The 20667-nt window shown below is 40.4% G+C and overlaps 1 protein-coding gene across 1 annotated transcript in view; it reads right to left on the bottom strand.

The window, feature by feature from the left end:
- Nucleotides 1–438: 438 nt before the first annotated feature.
- LOC145659443 (NACHT, LRR and PYD domains-containing protein 3-like) overlaps nucleotides 439–20667 on the bottom strand; it is a 48708-nt gene continuing 28479 nt past the window's right edge. The window contains exons 8-13 of the mRNA XM_081722124.1: nucleotides 20274–20444; nucleotides 17383–17553; nucleotides 12881–13051; nucleotides 5899–6072; nucleotides 1937–1983; nucleotides 439–1859 (exon numbers count right to left, since the gene is read on the bottom strand). Coding sequence (XP_081578250.1) covers nucleotides 1324–1859; nucleotides 1937–1983; nucleotides 5899–6072; nucleotides 12881–13051; nucleotides 17383–17553; nucleotides 20274–20444 — 1270 coding nt within the window. The 3' untranslated portion in view covers nucleotides 439–1323. The remainder of the gene's footprint in view (nucleotides 1860–1936; nucleotides 1984–5898; nucleotides 6073–12880; nucleotides 13052–17382; nucleotides 17554–20273; nucleotides 20445–20667) is intronic.

Genomic DNA, 20667 nt, shown 5'->3' with positions numbered 1-20667 from the left:
TTCAGGATTAGTCAGGCCACAGCCTGTATAAGTCAACACTGGCTCCACCTGCTCCTGTTGGCTCCTGTCGTCTGAAGTTCACCCGTGTTACACCACTACTGTGTTTCCTTCACTGGCTTCCAGATGTAAAAACCCCAATGTTCACTTAAAAAGCCAAGAATGGAGCAGCTCCTCCCTACGTGATGACACTGGTCAAAGCCCAGCCCCAACCTCAAATACACCTTCCTTCAAGTCTCATGGAAGACAAGCATCAAGACTCTTCCCTGACCATGTCCCAGATGGAGGGACGAACACTGTCTTCAAACGCAGACTGAAGACTCATTTACTTGTGGAGTATTTAAGAGTATTTATTTGTGGAGTATTTTTGACCACTAATACTGCACTTATGGAAATATCATTGTAATACTCCAGTGGTAAAGACACATGGCTACACTCCAACTGGATACAAAAGAAAAGGTTTTTATTGGCTCCCAGTGCTCCAGCGCAAAAGAAAAAACACATCCCATCAAAAACATACAAAAATGTTCAAAAAAAGGAAAGTTTAGCATTTACAAGGATAAAAGTCCAGCAATCATAAATTCTCCAATATCAATCAACTTCAAAACCTCAAAGATTTCCATTAGAAACTTAAATATGGAAAAACAGCAAATGAGGTGATGTCACTTCCTGTCTTTGGGCAGGCATATTCCCCATAAAAGTCCCCTTTAACACACTACGGTTTCTTTTCCCTCCAAAACAACATGGAAGTCTCTCCACAAAAATAATCACAGGTATGTTATTTTTCTCTTAATCTACTTTTGTCTTACCTACTTCAATCAAATATACAGACTTTTCTGGCTAGATAAACATTATACTTAAACTCTAGTAACATATTATAAGAATAATATTTCATCTCAAATATTTACAATACATTTCTATAATACATTTCACTCATACTGTGTACAACATCTGTATCTGTATCACTCCAACACTCAGAAAACAAAATGAAAAACCTTTCAGTTTCCAAAGATTTCCACCTTTAATGTGTAGATTTGTACAGAGTTTAACACAGTGAGGTTATGATTCCACAGCATGTGTAACTTGTAGAACAGTATTTATGTCATATGTACAGAAGTCAACTGCAGCTCAGTCCTTTATTGGAGCATCATTTATTGTGTGTGTGAGTGTGTTTGTGTGAGTGTGTTTGTGTGAGTGTGTTTGTGTGAGTGTGTTTGTGTGTGTGTGTGTGTGTGTATTTTATACTCAGCAGGCATGTGTGTATTATGATGTTCACCAGTTGTGTGTTTGCCTGCAGACTCAGGTGTTCCTCCAGGACACAGGAGGCTATTCTACCTCACACACACACACTGAGGAGTCAGAATAAACCCAAAACCCTGCATAGAGGGGCTCAGTGAATGTGGAGTGGAGTGTGTGTAAGTGTGTGAGTGTGTGTGTGTGAGAGGAGACACTGTAGAAGGACAGAGTGCCGGCGGGCCAGTCCAGATACACTCCTACTCTGTTGGAGCTGGAGGGGGCAGAGATGGCAGTTCTCTTCTTATTGTGCCAGACAGTGTAACTGTTATCAGAGCAGATCAGACTCCAGGACTTTATATTACATCCAAACCCACAGTCACTACTGAGTCCTTTCCTCCTGATTCCTTTATATGTCAGTGCTATACCAGCCCTCTCACTCCACTCAACCTCCCAGTAACAGCGTCTAGTCAGACTCTCTCTGCACAGAACCTGCTTACAGACATCAAATCTCTCTGGATGATCAGGATACGACTGCTGCTCCCACACACATGTCACCTTTCTGTTCCTCTCAGATAGAGAGAGATGTGTGTGTGCTGTGTTTGGGTCCAGTGTGAGGTCACACGCATCTGCACACAAGAAGACACATTAGAGGAGAGATCACAAATACTGTGTGTGTGTGTGAGTGTGTACATTTAGTTCTTACATTTTCTTAGTCCTGGTTTGATTCTGATCTCCCCTGCGTGCTCCACCCTAAAGAAACACACACACACACACAAACACAAACAGACAATAGTTCTGTCTCACACACAGATAATAGTTCTGTCGCTCTCTTTCTCTGTCTCACACACATATAATTGTTCTGTCTCTCTCTCTCTGTCTCTCACAAAGATACTAGTTCTCTCTATCTTTCACATACACACAGATAATAGTTCTGTCGCTCTCTCTCTGTCTCACACATAATAGTTCTGTCTCTCTCTCTCTCTCTCTGTGTGTGTCTCACACAGATAATAGTTCTGTCTCTCTCTCTCTGTCTCATACACACAGATAATAGTTCTGTCTCTCTCTGTCTCATACACAGATAATAGTTCTCTTTCTCTCTGTCTCTCACACAAGTAATAGTTCTCTCTTTCTCTGTCTCACACAGATAATAGTTCTGTCTCTCTCTGGCTCACACACAGATAATAGTTCTGTCTTTCTCTCTCACACACAGATAATAGTTCTGTCTCTCTCTGTCACTCACAGATAGTAGGTCTGTCTCTCTCTCTCTGTCTCACACAGATAATAGTTCTGTCTCTCTCTCTGTCTCACACACATAATAGTTCTGTCTCTCTCTCTCTCTCTGTGTGTCTCACACAGACAATAGTTCTGTCTCTCTCTCTCTCTCTCTCTCTCTCACACAGAAAATTTCTGTCTCTTTCCCTCAGACACACAGATAATAGTTCTGTCTCTCTCTTTCTCAGATAATAGTTCTGTCTCTCTCTCTCACAGATAATAGTTCTGTCTCTCTCACACACAGATAATAGTTCTGTCTCTCTCTCTGTCTCATACACAGATAATAGTTCTGTCTCTCTCTCTGTCTCACACACACAGATAATAGTTCTCTCTCTCTTTCTCTCACACAGATAATAGTTCTGTCTCTCTCTCTGTGTATCACACAGATAATAGTTCTGTCTCTCTCTCTATGGCTCACACAGATAATAGTTCTGTCTCTCTCTCTTTCTCTCACACACACACAGAGATAATAGTTCTGTCTCTCTCTCTCGCTCACACACAGAGATAATAGTTCTGTCTCTCTCTCTCTCGCTCACACACAGATAATAGTTCTGTCTGTCTCTCTGTCTCACGCACAGATAATAGTTCTGTCTCTCTCTCTTTCTCTCACACACACAGAGATAATAGTTCTGTCTCTCTCTCTCTCGCTCACACACAGATAATAGTTCTGTCTGTCTCTCTGTCTCACGCACAGATAATAGTTCTGTCTCTCTCTGTCTCACGCACAGATAATAGTTCTGTCTCTCTCTGTCTCACGCACAGATAATAGTTCTGTCTCTCTCTGTCTCACGCACAGATAATAGTTCTGTCTCTCTCTGTCTCACGCACAGATAATAGTTCTCTCTCTCTCTCTCTCTCTCTCTCTCGCTCTCGCTCGCTCTCTCTCTCTCTCACACACTCACATGCGCGCGCCCATGCACAGGCATAGGTTTCTCTCTATCTGACACAAATACCCACAGAGCCTTTTCCTACAAACCTCCCACACTATGGAATAACCTTACTGTAAATGTTTGAGGATTTCCATATTTAAGGCTGAAAACATCTACTTATTAACTACTTCCCATCTTAGGTAAAGGTGTAGATCTGGGGGTCCATGGGCATTGGGAGTTCTGGTAAACTGGGATGTGATGATGATGTCACTTCACCTCTCTTTTGTCTCTCTAGTGAGTTGACTGAGAGCGGTGGAGTGTTGATCATGCCTGTGGTTCCTTTTAGCTGTGCTGCCACAGCTACATCTGCCAGAGTCCATCTTTGCACATCATAGTTCCCTAATTTACACACCCTCTACCTGGACATGTCTAATAATCTAGTCTCTCTGTCTGCTGAGGTTCACCTGCCCCTGATGTTGTGATGTTACTTTCTCAGCTGCCATGGCTCCTCCCACCACCCCCTGATGCCCCCTGCCGTAGACCCCCACACCTCCACCCCACACAGCTACTTCTCTGTTGCCCTTCATGGACGATCTCATACAGGAAGAGTTTCGGTCATGTGCACACCGTCGGGACCAGATTAGGACTTCTAGAAAACCAGACTAGACATTAATTGCTCATTGTTCCATTTTTCTTTATGTATTTCTCTCCATCTTACTACTTATTCTGCTCCTTATTGTCTATATTCTTACTACTGTAATGTCTGTTATTGGCCAGAGGACCCCCACCAGTCAGCACTGACATCCACACGTCTCTCACACATCTGGAGGACATGGACAGTTATGTTTCAGTGCTGTTCACTGACTACAGCTCAGTATTCAACACAGTCACCCCAACCAAACTGACAAACACTCCTCACCATCGGACTCACACCCTCCTTCTGTAAATGGGGGCTGAACTTTCTAACAGACAGAATCAGTCAGTCAGAACTGGCAGTGTACATCCAGCACATGGATTGAGAACACTGGGACCCCGCAGGACTGTGTGCCCACCCAGTATAACACCAGCATCATCAAACTGGTTTGACTGATCACTGGATGAGACAGCATACAGGAGGGAGGTGACAGACATGGTGACATGGTGTCATGACAACAATCTCTCCATGAATGCAGACAAGACCAAGAAGATGATTGTTGACCCAAGGAAGAAGGAGAAGCAGCAGTACACACCACTACAGAAAGGAGAGATGGAGGTGGAGAGGGTGAACTCCTTCACCTTCCTGGAGTTCACATCAGTGAGGACCTCACCTGGACCTACAACACACACCACATTAGTGAAGACCTCACCTGGACCTACAACACACAACACATCAGTGAGGACCTCACCTGGACCTACAACACACCCCACATCAGTGAGGACCTCACCTGGACCTACAACACACAACACATCAGTGAGGACCTCACCTGGACCTACAACACACCCCACATCAGTGAGGACCTCACCTGGACCTACAACACACAACACATCAGTGAGGACCTCACCAGGACCTACAACACACAACACATCAGTGAGGACCTCACCTGGACCTACAACAAACAACACATCAGTGAGGACCTCACCTGGACCTACAACACACAACACATCAGTGAGGACCTCACCTGGACCTACAACACAAAACATCAGTGAGGACCTCACCTGGACCTATAACACACACCAGATCATAAAGAAATCCCAACAGTATCTGCTGTGTCCTCTGTTTATGTATGATACACAACATGACCTTCAGGTTAACACTCTCCTGACATCAGAACTCTGAAAATGTTCAGCTCTTGTTCACAGTTTTATTGACGTCGTGAGGAAACGTGAAACTGAATCACATGAAAGACAATCAACAACACACCAGCCACAACACGTACCGACACACACAACACACAATACACCAAACTTCACAGAGAATAACATTATCCGCCAAATAATGATCTATGATTACAAATAACAATAAAATAAACTAAACACAACCACGATGTTTTCAAAAGGTATGAGATGTATGCAGACACAACTGGATTAGCACAGATACAATAACTACAATAACTATAATAACTCCAATAACTAACTATAATAACTAGAACTCTTGGAGTTGTTCTCTCTCACTCTGCGATCGCTACACCCATGAACCGACTCACTGCTACTGACACCCTGTGGTTCTTAAATGAATTACAACTAACCTCAAAAAATGGAACAAAGTTTCTAAACTGACAGAGCAGCATCTGTACTTCCTGAGGAGGCTGAGGAAATGTAGCATGTCAACTAAAACTCAGCAGTTCCTACAGGAGAACGATAGAGAGCGAACTCACCAGCCACGACAGTGTGATATGGGAACGGCACTACTCAGGAATGGAAGACTCAGTTTTCATTATTTTCTCATTCTCACTCTTTCATAAACACACAGACACCAGCACAGAAACACATACACACAGACACACACACACATATACATGTAAGCACACACTATAACGTTCCATACCTGAGAGTGTCCAGTCTGCAGTGGGGATCCTCCAGTCTAGCAGAGAGCAGCTTCACTCCTGACTCTCCTGGGTGGTTGTACGTCAAGTCCACTTCTTTCAGGTGGGAGGGGTTTGACCTCAGAGCTGAAGCCAGAGAAGAACAGCCTTCCTCTGTGACCAAACAACCAGACAGTCTGCAGAAAGGAGGGAAAAAGGTAGAAAGACAGAGAGTGAGATGCACTTCCAGACCAGCCTGCATGGGGCAGCTAGAGAGTGTGCTAACTGTAGTGGAGGTTCCTCCACTCTCATCTCCAAGATGGTGTCCTCCATGGCAGATGGCTTTGTTCACTCTTCTCCAGATCGCTGCTGTCTGTGTTTATTTTAGCTCTTATTTTTATTCCTGCCTTTCAGAAGTCTAGTGCACTATTAACCTACATCAGAAGAACCCTAAAGCTGGACTTACACTGTGTGATTTCAGTGGTCTTATAAGACTGATACATGTCAGACTGTATGAGATGATGCAAGTAAAATCTTGGCAGAATTCTACATCTTGCTGTGATAACAGGAGTAATATCATTGTCACATTTCTGGACCTGTGAATCAGAGAAAACTATTTAATTACATGTTTAATACAGAGACAGGACCAGTGACAATGCAGAGATAAAGTCTAAGAATCCTAAGCGATGCATACATATATACATGGGGGGGGGGGGGGTTGTTTATGCCATTAAAACAAGTATAAACAAGAGTCCTGTAATCTAGGAGTCTTTTCTTTAGGAAGAAGGTGATTCCTGCTCTATTAGTAGAGAAATTGAATTCTAGCACAAAGATGTGGCCAAATTATTATTTCCAGTGAATTTCACTAGAAAGCTCATCTTATTTTTAGATACAAGAAGAATATTTATTGACTATAACAAATCTCACCTGAGTATCTCCAGTTTACAGTGTGAACTCTTCAGTCCAGCAGAGAGCTGCTCCACTCCTGAATTGTTCAGGTCATTGGTACTAAGGTCCAGTTCCCTCAAGAGGGAGTTTGGCAGTTGCAAAGATGATGCCAGATTTTCACAAGTGTTTTCCCCAAGATTAGAGATAGCTAGACTGCAAGTAGACACAACAGACATTACAATATACTCTACAGTAGATACAACAGATATCACAATATACCCTACAGTAGATACAACAAATATTACAATATACTCTACAGCAGATACAACAGACATTACAATATAGTCTACAGTAGATATTACAATGTACATTATAGTAGATACAATAGATGTTACAACATGCTCCATAGTATATACTATAGTGGAATTGTTTTTGCATTATGGGAAATTTCTGAGAAATAGATATCCAAAATCATCATATTGTAAATGAGTACATGAATTCACCTAATGGTAGTATGACTTTAATATGGGATTATTAAACTTCCACGTGCTGTCCAGACAGCAGAGTCCCTTGCAGTCTTCAAACGCCGACTGAAGACCCATCTGTTTGTGGAATATTTAAATGACCACTGATCCTGCTCCTATGTTGACTAACTGAAACTCTAGTATTTATTGTAGGGTGTTTATTACTCTGATGCTGACTGCTCCTATGTTGACTAACTCTAGTACTTATTGTTTATTACTGATGTTGACTGCTCCTGTGTTGACTAACTCTAGTACTTGTTTATTACTCTGATGTTGACTGCTCCTATGTTGACAAACTCTAGTACTTATTGTTTATTACTGATGTTGACTGCTCCTGTGTTGACTAACTCTAGTACTTATTGTTTACTACTCTGATGTTGACTGCTCCTGTTGACTAACTCTAGTACTTGTTTATTGCACTGATTGTCTGTTATAGAGCTTATATGTATTTTGTACTTCTAGGCATTAGCACTGATCCCTGTATTTCAACAGTATTCTAGTTCATTGGTATCTTGGACTGTAACCTACTTTACTGGCTAGGATCTGTTCTATGAGGAAATGACAAAGTAATTTTCTAAGTCGCGCTGGACAATAGCGTTTTCCAAATGGCGTAAATGTACATATAAATGTACTCTTATGTGGTCATGGAACTGTCTTGGCTTTATGGGACATTTCTGAGAAATAGATATCCAAAATCAGCCTAAATTAAATGAGTACATGAATTCACCTAAATGTATTGATTTTAATATGGGTTTATGAAAAAATAATACAGTGAAATTTGTCCAAACTGTGCTGATAGCCAAGGTACACTACTCATATGTGGTAAGTGCACATGTTCTGGCATTATGAGAAATAACTGAGAAACAAATATCCATATTCAGCCTTTACGAAATGAATACAAATTCACCTGAAAGGTAGTACAAATTTAATATGGCTTTATGAAAAAATATTAGTGAAATCTGTCCAAACTTACTCTGCTAATAGCCAAGGGCTCCTACTCTAATGTGGTAGTAGAACTTTCTTGGCATTATGGGAAATTTCTGAGAAATAGATATCCAAATTCAGTTTATAGAAAATTAGTGCATGATTTCACCTAAAGGTAGTTTGACTTTAATATGGATTTATGAAGATATTGTACAGTGACATGTGCCCAAACTTACTCTGCTAATAGTCAAGGGCTCCTACTCACATGAGGTAGTGGAACTGTTTTTACATTATGTTAAAATTCAGAAAAATATGTAATCATACTTTCTGAATTAAATGGGCATGTAAACATCATTACAAATACAGACTTCAATATAGATTTATTAAAAACTGGTGCAGTAGAATCTTTTCAAACTTGATCTGGTGATATCCAAGGGCCACCACTCAACTGGCAGTGGAATATTTCAGCCCTGGAGTTCCGCTGCCCTGCACATTTGCCACATTTCACTAGTGATAATCCATTTCAGCTGGCAGTCAAGATCTAGAATAAACTTTTGAGAAGCATGATGTAGAAAAAGCAGTTTCCACAATGCTTATTAAGCTGTGTAAATATATTACCAATTGTGTTTAATCTAATCATACAGTTAAACTAGTTCAATTAAGTAAACTGTATTTTGTACTTTTAAATGTAGTAAACGGGCATGTCCATCAAAGCTCTTAAAAATACGCAAGTGTTTCTCCTTGGTATGGGAGCGTTCGTTTGCGGTGAGCAGCGAAATACCATAAATCGCGAATATATGCGCATAGCAATTTAAAAGCGTGACATCACCGTGAATCGATAAAGCGCGGATAGCTTGACCGTGGTTGTAACCTAGTGACCACCTGTAACCTAGTAACCACGTTTAAATGTGTTTAAACTGATGTAGGGGACATGACTGATTAATACACAGCTGTACTTCATGAACACCAGATGTTATAAATCACATCCCCGTCAAATCTCCCGTCACACCCTCACCCTCCTGCTCTCAACTACGTGAAGATCCAACCGCATTTCTCCTCAAGACTGTAGCTCGATTGTTGCAACGACAAGACTTCCAATCTTGCTTATTGACGGTTTGGTCAAATTGTTGAGACTGTTAGCTGGTTAGATATCTGTGCTGAACAGTAAACAACTAAACAAATCAACATAGCTAGACTTTCTTTGCTAACATTACCTAGTTAGCTGTTAGCCATGAATGACGATCAGAGATTCAGTGAAAAACTCACACAGGCTTTGTCTGTCTGTCTTAGTCCATCTACTTTTACTTTTTGTCTGTCCCTTTCTGGTATTTTCCTTTTCTCTTGGAAATCACCATAGCAGCAAATATCCTCCAATTCCAGTTTGAGATTTTCTGTCATTTTCATGATCCACTACAGTTCTCTTCACCTCAGTAAGTTAAAACAGCTCCTCTGATGCTATTGGCCACTGTAATGACGTTATTCAATATTCTGCTGCCCCGGCCGTCCTACCACATATGTGATTGGATAAAATTACTGTCACTCAAATTGAGAACCTTGTCACTCATATTCCTGTTACTGCTGGATACAAGTGCTTCTTGGATATTCATGTTATTACTACCTTTTTTTTTTTTTTTCAAATGGTACAATTTAAAAAATTTGTGGTGTTTTTATTGTACCTTTTGACATTTTTTAATATGTCAACTTAGACTTCGTAAAAACACAAGGGCAACAATCACAAGGTTATTACTGTATTTCTAGACCAAATTTTTATGCTGTTCCAGTGAGGAACACATTCTATCAGTGGTGGTCACGCAAAGATAAAAGTTCTGCCTCTTTCGCTCTCTCTCCCCCTCTCCCCCTCTCTCTCTCACACACACAAATAATAGTTCTGTCTCTCTCACACACAGTAGTTCTGTGTCTCTCTCTCTTACACACACACACACACACACACACACACACACACACACAAGTTTCAGTTGAGGTGAAGCATTATAAACAGTAAATGAAACATACATTCTTGTGTCAATCTGCATAATAAATTTCAAACAGTAGTTATATTTGTCCTGATCTAAACAGTGTGAGCTCTGGTTTACTGTCTGGCAAATAATTTTAGCACCAAATGTCCAGCTGAGGCCTGCAGAACATATTTAGTGGGGGGACAGATGGGACCAGTGAACATCTTGTGGTGCCACACTAAAATGCCCTTACAGCACAGAGGAATTTCAGGGTACACAAGTTCATACAGTGGTAAAACCACTATTATAGTTTATAATAAACTACATTCTGCTGAATTCCTGCTGATTATGACATTCACATTAAGTAAGTCAGGGAATCATTAATTAACCCATAAGATTACAATTTGAATGAATCATCACCAATAAATCAAGGGTGTGGGTTACATAAACATAAATATTATTACCTGAGAAAGGTTTCATTTCTTTCCAGCACTTAATATTTTATATCACTTACAAGTATCTTCCATTCTTTGATTCATCCCCTCGAAAAAGGTTTACAAGATTACAAAAATTATGTGATTATAATGTGATTATAATTCTACGTGTGGTTTCTCAGTGTATCTGAATTATGTAGTATCAAATGATGAATTATGGGTACAGGAATATCTGATCTAAAGTTCTGATGTAATTACAAAACACCACACATGCTATGCACCACACACACACACACACACACACACACACACACACACACACACACACACACACACACACACACACACACACAATATAGCTACTTCACATAACTAATTTATTAATCACTAAAATCAACCATTTACATTAACACAAAAAAACAAATAAACAAGTCAGCAGAGCTGTGGGGCTACAGTGAGAGTGGACACAGCTGACACTACAGCAGACCTGTGGGGCTACAGTGAGAGTGGACAAAGCTGACACTACAGCAGACCTGTGGGGCTACAGTGAGAGTGGACACAGCTGACACTACAGCAGACCTGTGGGGCTACAGTGAGAGTGGACACAGCTGACACTACAGCAGAGCTGTGGGGCTACAGTGAGAGTGGACACAGCTGACACTACAGCAGACCTGTGGAGCTACAGTGAGAGTGGACACAGCCGACACTACAGCAGACCTGTGGGGCTACAGTGAGAGTGGACACAGCTGGCTCCTCTGTCTCTGTCTGCTGTGTCCACTCTCTTCCATGTCCTCCTCCTGGACACTTTCACCATCAAGTTCTTCTGTCCTTTCTCTCTCCTGCTGTCTTCTTACTAAAGAAGGTTGCCATGGCAATAGCATTACTCTTTCTCTTCATCTTGGTTGTTTTCTGCCTCTCTATACTAACTGTAAACGAACAAGCAGGAGTATTTTATATTCTAGCCAGTCCCTTAGATTTAAGGAATCTAACATTAGCCTCATTAGCTTTGTTACAGTACATCAGGCACCCAGTGACACACACACACACACACACACACACTTCACTCCTTCTCTCCTCCTAATCTCCTGATTACTGATTACTGTGTCTTGTTTGTATTTCTTTCTCTTTTGTAATTAAGTCCACAGGTTCACTCGTCCAGTGCTGAACATTGTTCCTCACTACTGTGTTCAGATGTCCTGAGTTTACTGTCAGCTGTCTGCTCAGTTTCTCTCTCTGCTGACTCCACGTCTTCTACCATCACTGTTCTATTTTTGTTTGATGTCTCTGGCTTGATGAAAAAATTAGCAGCCAACATTTACTCCTAAGTCAAGCTAGTATGATGTTAGCATGAGGTATCTAGGTGTAGTAACCAACAATATACTGTAACTTGGCAAGCTTAAGGTTACTAATATTAGCCAGCTACATGTTTCATAAAAACACCCGTGGAGAGAGATCACAGGTTTATCTTAAGGAATAACCAATAAACCTTTCAGTTCTATTGAATGAATATTAACTTGTTGCGTTCTTTCCTCCAGCACGGCAATCAGTTCAGCTCATCTCAACATGTGTTGAACACACGGTGTAAATCATAATGAGAACAGGGTCTCCCACCCAAAAACACAGGGGAATCATGTGTGCTTGTAAAAGTGTCCTGTAATGTGCCCAGAACCTCAATGGTTCAGCTTTAAATGTTTTAATTAAGATTTAAAGCACTTTTATTTGCAGAGAGATTAGAATGACTGATGTTTACAGTGTTTCCATACATAAACTAGATAAAATCACTCAGTGAAAATCTTACATTAGAACACTTCATTTTACAGCAGTGTTGTTCGAGTTTCTGAATATATTCATCCTGTAAGACATTTTGCTAAATTTCTGCACTCAGGTGACCAAAAATGCAGCTTTTGGACAAAATGCCAAAGCGCGTAGTTGAAGCAGCATTGTAATAAATATACCTGTACAGGCGGACAAGGACTCATCTGTGTCTCCTCTTTACAATCTTATATTTCTCTTCTAGACTTGAATATACGATCATGCATGACAAATGTAACTCTTTGTCTCCACAGTGTGGTCATTTAATGAAATGCATTGAGGTTTCAACAGAAAACTATATTTAGAAATATTTAGAGAAGAGAACATTATAATATAATATAAAAGTGCAAATTTCCTTGCATTGCCTTGTCTGGCAATGTTTGTTTAATACTGTACTATAAAGGAGTTGACACTGACCTTTTTAAAATGGCTCTTTATTTACATTCAAAAATAGTCACAGAAACTCACCTGAGAATCTCCAGTTTACAGTGTGAACTCTTCAGTCCAGCACAGAGCTGCTCCACTCCTGAATTCTGCAGATCATTATTATTTATCTCCAGCTCTCTCATTGAGTTTTCTGTTTGTAGAACTGATGTGAGAGATTTGCAAGACTCTTCAGTGAGACCACAGCCAGATAGTCTGTAAATGAGTAAACACAGTAAATAATGTAGTTCGGTCAGAGGATGATGAATTAAATGATCTGAACTGCTAACAAAAATTTTAAGAAGAGCTTGAAAGGTTTCGAACACACTGATACATTTTCAGCCTTTTAATTTACAAACACAGTAAAGTTTCAACATCACAGTGTCTTCATCAAAGACAAAATTGACAAAGAAATGACAAATAACATTCATTAGCAACCTAAGACAGGAGACCAAATAATGGATGGTTGGTTCATAAGTCAGTGAATGGCAGGTGCCATAATCAGAGTCCATATATCAAAATATCCCACCCCTAACACCATAACAGGAAAAAGAACAACACAGATCTCATTCAATGTTTCACAAATACAAATACACTAATATACAAACAGAAAATATTGTTTAAAGACACGCAGAGTAGTGATTATAGAGGAATAAACACTGCAGTAGTGATTATGGAGGAATGAACACTGCAGTAGTGAATATTAGTGTATAAACACTGCAGTAGTAATGATGGTGGGATGAACACTGCAGTATTGATTATAGAGGAATGGACAGAATGCAGAGAGCAGAATCTTTTACTAGTGTTTACATTGCTGTGCTCACACTATGAGTCAATGATCATGAAACATTCTCCTGTGCCTTTGCTTTTCCCAGTGAGGTCCTGAGTTCTGTCTGTGTGGTGCACCGAGAATCCTAGAGGCTTAATCGCTGAGTCAGGGATCCCATGAGTCAGTCAGGTGTGTGAGAGGCAGACCCCATCAGTCAGTCAGGTGTGTGTGAGGCAGACTCCATCAGTCAGTCAGGTGTGTGTGAGGCAGACCTCATCAATCAGTCAGGTGTGTGTGTGAGGCAGACCCCATCAGTCAGTCAGTTCTGTCTCTCTCACACACACAAATAATAGATCTGTCTGTCTGTCTGTCTGTCTCTCTCTCTCTCTCTCACACACACACACACACACACACACACACACACACACAAGTTCTGTCTCTCTGTCTCACACACACACACTCACAGATAATAGATAATAGTTCTGTCTCTATCTTTGTCTCTCTCTCACACACACACACACACACACACACACACACACACACACACACACACACACACACACACACACACACACACACACACACACAAGTTTCAATTGAGGTGAAGCATTATAAACAGTAAATGAAACATACTTGTGCCAATCTGTATAATAAATAAGATTTCAAGCAAGTAGTCATATTGGTCCTGAATTAAACAGTGAGAGGTCTGGTTTACTGTGTATAAACACTAGTCATATTGGCCCTGAACTAAACAGTGTGAGGTCTGGTTTACTGTGTATATACAGTAGTCATATTGGCTCTGAACTATATATTGTGAGGTCTGGTTTACTGTGTATAAACAGTAGTCATATTGGTCCTGAACTAAACAGTGTGAGCTCTGGTTTACTGTCTGGCAAATAATTTTAGCACCAAATGCCCAGTTGAGGCCTGCAGAACATATTTAGTGGGGGGACAGATGGGACCAGTGAACATCTTGTGGTGCCACACTAAAATGCCCTTACAGCACAGAGGAATTTCAGGGTACACAAGTTCATACAGTGGTAAAACCACTATTATAGTTTATAACAAACTACATTCTGTTGAATTCCTTATCAGATTATGACATTCACATGAAGTAAGTCAGGGAATCATTAATTAACCCATAAGATTACCATTTGAATGAATCATCACCAATAAATCAAGGGTGTGGGTTACATAAACATAAATATTATTACATGAGAAAGGTTTCATTTCTGTCCAGCACTTAATATTTTATATCACTTACAAGTATCTTCCATTCTTTGATTCATCCCCTCGAAAAAGGTTGTATTTCAAGATTCCAAAAATTCTACTTGTGGTTATAATTCTATGTGTGGTTATATTTCTACATGTAGTTATATTCATACATTTGGTTATAATTCTACATGTGATTATAATTCTACATGTGGTTATATTTCTATGCGTGGTTATAATTCTCATTGTATCTGACTTATGTAGTAACAAATGATGAATTATGGGCGCAGAAATGTCTGATCTAAAGTTCTGATGTAATTACAAAACACACATGCTATGCACCACATATACACACAAATACACCCACAATATCGCTATTTCATACAACTAATTTATTCACTAAAATCAACCATTTACATTAACACAAAAAAAACAACTAAACAAGTCAGCAGAGCTGTGGGGCTACAGTGAGAGTGCACACAGCTGACACTACAGCAGACCTGTGGGGCTACAGTGAGAGTGCACACAGCTGACACTACAGCAGACCTGTGGGGCTACAGTGAGAGTGGACACAGCTGACACTACAGCAGACCTGTGGGGCTACAGTGAGAGTGGACACAGCTGACACTACAGCAGAGCTGTGGGGCTACAGTGAGAGTGGACACAGCTGACACTACAGCAGATCTGTGGGGCTACAGTGAGAATGGACACAGCTGACACTACAGCAGACATGTGGGGCTACAGTGAGAGTGGACACAGCTGACACTACAGCAGAGCTGTGGGGCTACAGTGAGAGTGGACACAGCTGACACTACAGCAGAGCTGTGGGGCTACAGTGAGAGTGGACACAGCTGACACTACAGCAGATCTGTGGGGCTACAGTGAGAATGGACACAGCTGACACTACAGCAGATCTGTGGGGCTACAGTGAGAGTGGACACAGCTGACACTACAGCAGACATGTGGGGCTACAGTGAGAGAGGACACAGCTGGCTCTTCTGTCTCTGTCTGCTGTGTTCACTCTCTTCCATGTCCTCCTCCTGGACACTTTCACCATCAAGTTCTTCTGTCTTTACTCTCTCCTGCTGTCTTCTTACTAAAGAAGGTTGCCATGGCAATAGCATTACTCTTTCTCTTCATCCTGGTTGTTTTCTGTCTCTCTATACTAACTGTAAACGAACAAGCAGGAGTTTTTTATATTCTAGCCAGTTGCTTAGATTTAAGGAAGCTAACATTAGCCTCATTAGCTTTGTTACAGAACATCAGGGTCCCAGTGTGACACACACACACACACACACACACACACACACACACACACACACACACACACACACACACACACACACTTCACTCCTTCTCTCCTCCTAATCTCCTGATTACTGATTACTGTGTCTTGTGTGTCTTTCTTTCTCTCTTGTAATTAAGTCCACAGGTTCACTCGTCCAGTGCTGAACATTGTTCCTCACTACTGTGTTCAGAAGTCCTGAGTTTACTGTCAGCTGTCTGCTCAGTTTCTCTCTCTGCTGACTCCACGTCTTCTACCATCACTGTTCTATTTTTGTTTGATGTCTCTGGCTTGATGAAAAAATTAGCAGCTAACATTCACTCCTAAGTCAAGCTAATATGATGTTAGCGTGAGGTATCTAGGTGTAGTAACCAACAATATACTGTAACTTGGCCAGCTTAAGGTTACTAATATTAGCCAGCTACATGTTTCATAAAAACACCTGTGGAGGGAGATCACAGGTTTATCTTAAGGAATAACCAATAAACCTTTCAGTTCTATTGAATGAATATTAACTTGTTGCGTTCTTTCCTCCAGCACGGCTCTCAGTTCAGCTCATCTCAACATGTGTTGAACACACGGTGTAAATCATAATGAGAACAGGGTCTCCCACCCAAAAACACAAGGGAATCATGTGTGATTGTAGAAGTGTCCTGTAATGTGTCGAGAACCTCAATGGTTCAGTTTTAAATGTTTTAATTAAGATTTTATGGGCTTTTATTTGCGGAGAGATTAAAATGACTGATGTTTACAGTGTTTCCATACATAAACTGGATAAAATCACTCAGTGAATATCTTACATTAGAACACTTCATTTTACAACACTGTTGTTGGAGTTTCTGAATATATTCATCCTGTAAGACATTTTGCTAAATTTCTGCACTCAGGTGACCAAAAATGCAGCTTGTGGACAAAATGCCAAAGCGCCTAGTTGAAGCAGCATTGTAATAAATACAACTGTACATGTGGACAAGGACTCATCTGTGTCTCCTCTTTACAATCTTAATTTCTCTTCTAGACTTGAATATCTGCTCATGCATGACAAATGTAACTCTTTGTCTCCACACTGTGGTCATTTAATGAAATGCAGTGAGGTTTCAACAGAAAACTATATTTAGAAATATTTAGAGAAGAGAACTTTATAATATAATATAAAAGTGTAAATTTCCTTGCATTGCCTTGTCTGGCAATGTTTGTTTCCTACTGTACTATAAGGGAGTTGACACTGACCTTTTTAAAATGGCTCTTTTTTTACATTCAAAAATAGTCACAGAAACTCACCTGAGAATCTCCAGTTTACAGTGTGAACTCTTCAGTCCAGCACAGAGCTGCTCCACTCCTGAATTCTGCAGGTCATTATTATTCATCTCCAGTTCTCTCAGTGAGTTTTCTGTTTGTAGAACTGATGTGAGAGATTTGCAAGACTCTTCAGTGAGACCACAGCCAGATAGTCTGTAAATGAGTAAATACAGTAAATAATGTAGTTCGGTCAGAGGATGAAGAATTAAAAGATCTGAACTGCAAGTAAAAAATTTAAGAAGAGCTTGAAAGGTCTGGAACACACTGATACATTTTCAGCCTTTTAATCTGACAATCACAGCAACATTTCAACATCACAGTGTCTTCATCAAAGACAAAATGTACAAAGACATGACAAATAACCTTCATTAGCAACCTAAAACAGGTGACCAAATAATGGATGGTTGGTTCATAAGTCAGTGAATGGCAGGTGCCATAATCAGAGTCCAAATATCAAAATATCCCACCCCTAACACCATAACAGGAAACAGAACAACATAGATCTCATTCAATATTTCACAAATACAAACACACTAATATACAAACAGAAAATATTGTTGAAAGACACGCAGAGTAGTGATTATGGAGGAAAAAATACTGCAGTAGTGATTATGGAGGAATGAACACTGCAGTAGTGATTATGGAATAATGAACACTAGTATGATTATGTTGGAATGAACATTGCAGTAGTGAATATTAGTGTATGAACACTGCAGTAGTAATGATGGTGGGATGAACACTGCAGTATTGATTATGAAGGAATGGACAGAATGCAGAGAGCAGAATCCTTTACTAGTGTTTACATTCCTGTGCTCACACTATGAGTCACTGATCATGAAACATTCTCCTCTGCCTTTGCTTTTCCCAGTGAGGTCCTGAGTTCTGTCTGTGTGGTGCACCGAGAATCCTGGAGGCTTAATAGCTGAGTCAGGGACCCCATCAGTCAGTCAGCTGTGTGTGAGGCAGACCCCATCAGTCAGTCAGGTGTGTGTGAGGCAGACCCCATCAGTCAGTCAGGTGTGTGTGAGGCAGACTCCATCAGTCAGTCAGGTGTGTGTGAGGTAGACCCCCGTCAGTCAGTCAGTCAGTCAGGTGTGTGTGAGGCAGACCCCAACAGTCAGTCAGGTGTGTGTGACTCAGACCCCATCAGTCAATCAGCTGTGTGTGTGACTCAGACCCAATCAGTCAGTTAAGTGTATGTGAGGCAACTATCTCATGTCTGCTGTTGAGATGAAATGTGTCCCTGGAGTTTGTCCTTCATGGACTGTATGTGTGCAGTAAAATACTGCGGAGAAGAGGACCGTTCACATGTTGTTTCAGTTGGATCAAAACTTCGACTCACTTCTCCCCACTACAGCAGACCTGTGGGGCTACAGTGAGAGTGGACACAGCTGACACTACAGCAGACCTGTGGGGCTACAGTGAGAGTGGACACAGCTGAAACTACAGCAGACCTGTGGGGCTACAGTGAGAGTGGACACAGCTGGCTCCTCTGTCTCCTGGACACTTTCACCATCAAGTTCTTCTGTCTTTTCTCTCTCCTGCTGTCTTCTTACTAAAGAAGGTTGCCATGGCAATAGCATTACTCTTTCTCTTCATCCTGGTTGTTTTCTGTCTCTCTATACTAACTGTAAATGAACAAGCAGGAGTATTTTATATTCTAGAAATTTCCTTAGATTTAAGGAAGCTAACATTAGCCTCATTAGCTTTGTTACAGTACATCAGGCAATCAGTGTGACACACACACACACACACACACACACACACACACACACACACACTTCACACCTTCTCTCCTCCTCTCCTCCTCATCTCCTGATTACTGTGTCTAGTTTGTCTTTCTCTCTTGTAATTAAGTCCACAGGTCTTGATGAAGTCCACTGTCTTGATGAAAAATTAGCAGCCAACATTCACTCCTAAGTCAAGCTAATATGACATTAGTGTGAGGTATCTAGGTGTAGTAACCAACAATATACTGTAACTTGGCAAGCTTAAGGTTACTAATATTAACCAGCTACATGTTTCATAAAAACACCCGTGGAGAGAGATCACAGATTTATCTTAAGGAATAACCAATAAACCTTTCAGTTCTATTGAATGAATATTAACTTGTTGAGTTCTTTCCTCCAGCACGGCTGTCAGTTCAGGTCACCTCAACATGTGTTGAACACAAAGTGTAAATCATAATGTGAACAGGGTCTCCCACTGAAAAACACAAGAGAATCATGTGTGATTGTAAAAGTCTCCTGTAATGTGTTTAGAACCTCAATGGTTCAGCTCTAAATGTTTCAATTAAGATTTTAAGGGCATTTATTTGCAGAGAGATTAGAATGACTGATGTTTCCAGTGTTTCCATACATAAACTAAATAAAATCACTCAGTGAAAATCTTACATTAGAACACTTCATTTTACAACACTGTTGTTGGAGTTTCTGAATATATTCATCCTGTAAGACCTTTTGCAAAATTTCTGCACTCAGGTGACCAAAAATGCAGTTTGTGAACAAAATGCCAAAGCACCTAGTTGAAGCAGCATTGTAATAAATACACCTGTACATGTGGACAAGGACTCATCTGGGTCTCCTCTTTACAATCTTATATTTCTCTTCTAGACTTGAAAATCTGCTCATGCATCACAAATGTAACTTTGTCTCCACAGTGTGGTCATTTAATGAAATGCAGCGAGGTTTCAACAGAAAACTATATTTAGAAATATTTAGAAAAGAGAACTTTTTAATATAATATGAAAGTGTATATTTCCTTGCATTGCCTTGCCTGGCAATGTTTGTTTAATACTGTACTATAAGGGAGTTGACACTGACCTTTTTAAAATGGCTCTTTATTTACATTCAAAAATAGCCACAGAAACTCACCTAAGAATCTCCAGTTTACAGTGTGAACTCTTCAGTCCAGCACAGAGCTGCTCCACTCCTGAATTCTGCAGGTCATTATTATTCATCTCCAGTTCTCTCAGTGAGTTTTCTCTTTGTAGAACTGATGTGAGGGATTTGCAAGACTCTTCAGTGAGACCACAGCCAGATAGTCTGTAAATGAGTAAATACATTAAATAATGTAGTTCAGTCAGAGGATGATGAATTAAAAGATCTGAACTGCTAATAAAAAATTTAAGAAGAGCTTGAAAGGTCTGGAACACACTGATACATTTTCAGCCTTTTAATCTGAAAATCACAGCAACATTTCAACATTACTGTGTCTTCATCAAAGACAAAATGGACAAAGACATGACAAATGACATTCATTAGCAAC

Source organism: Electrophorus electricus, chromosome 1 (assembly GCF_041902795.1).
Source record: "Electrophorus electricus isolate QZ-2024a chromosome 1, ASM4190279v1, whole genome shotgun sequence".
In the NCBI taxonomy this organism is placed as follows: domain Eukaryota; kingdom Metazoa; phylum Chordata; class Actinopteri; order Gymnotiformes; family Gymnotidae; genus Electrophorus; species Electrophorus electricus.
This window is presented reverse-complemented; position numbering and strand designations above follow the sequence as displayed.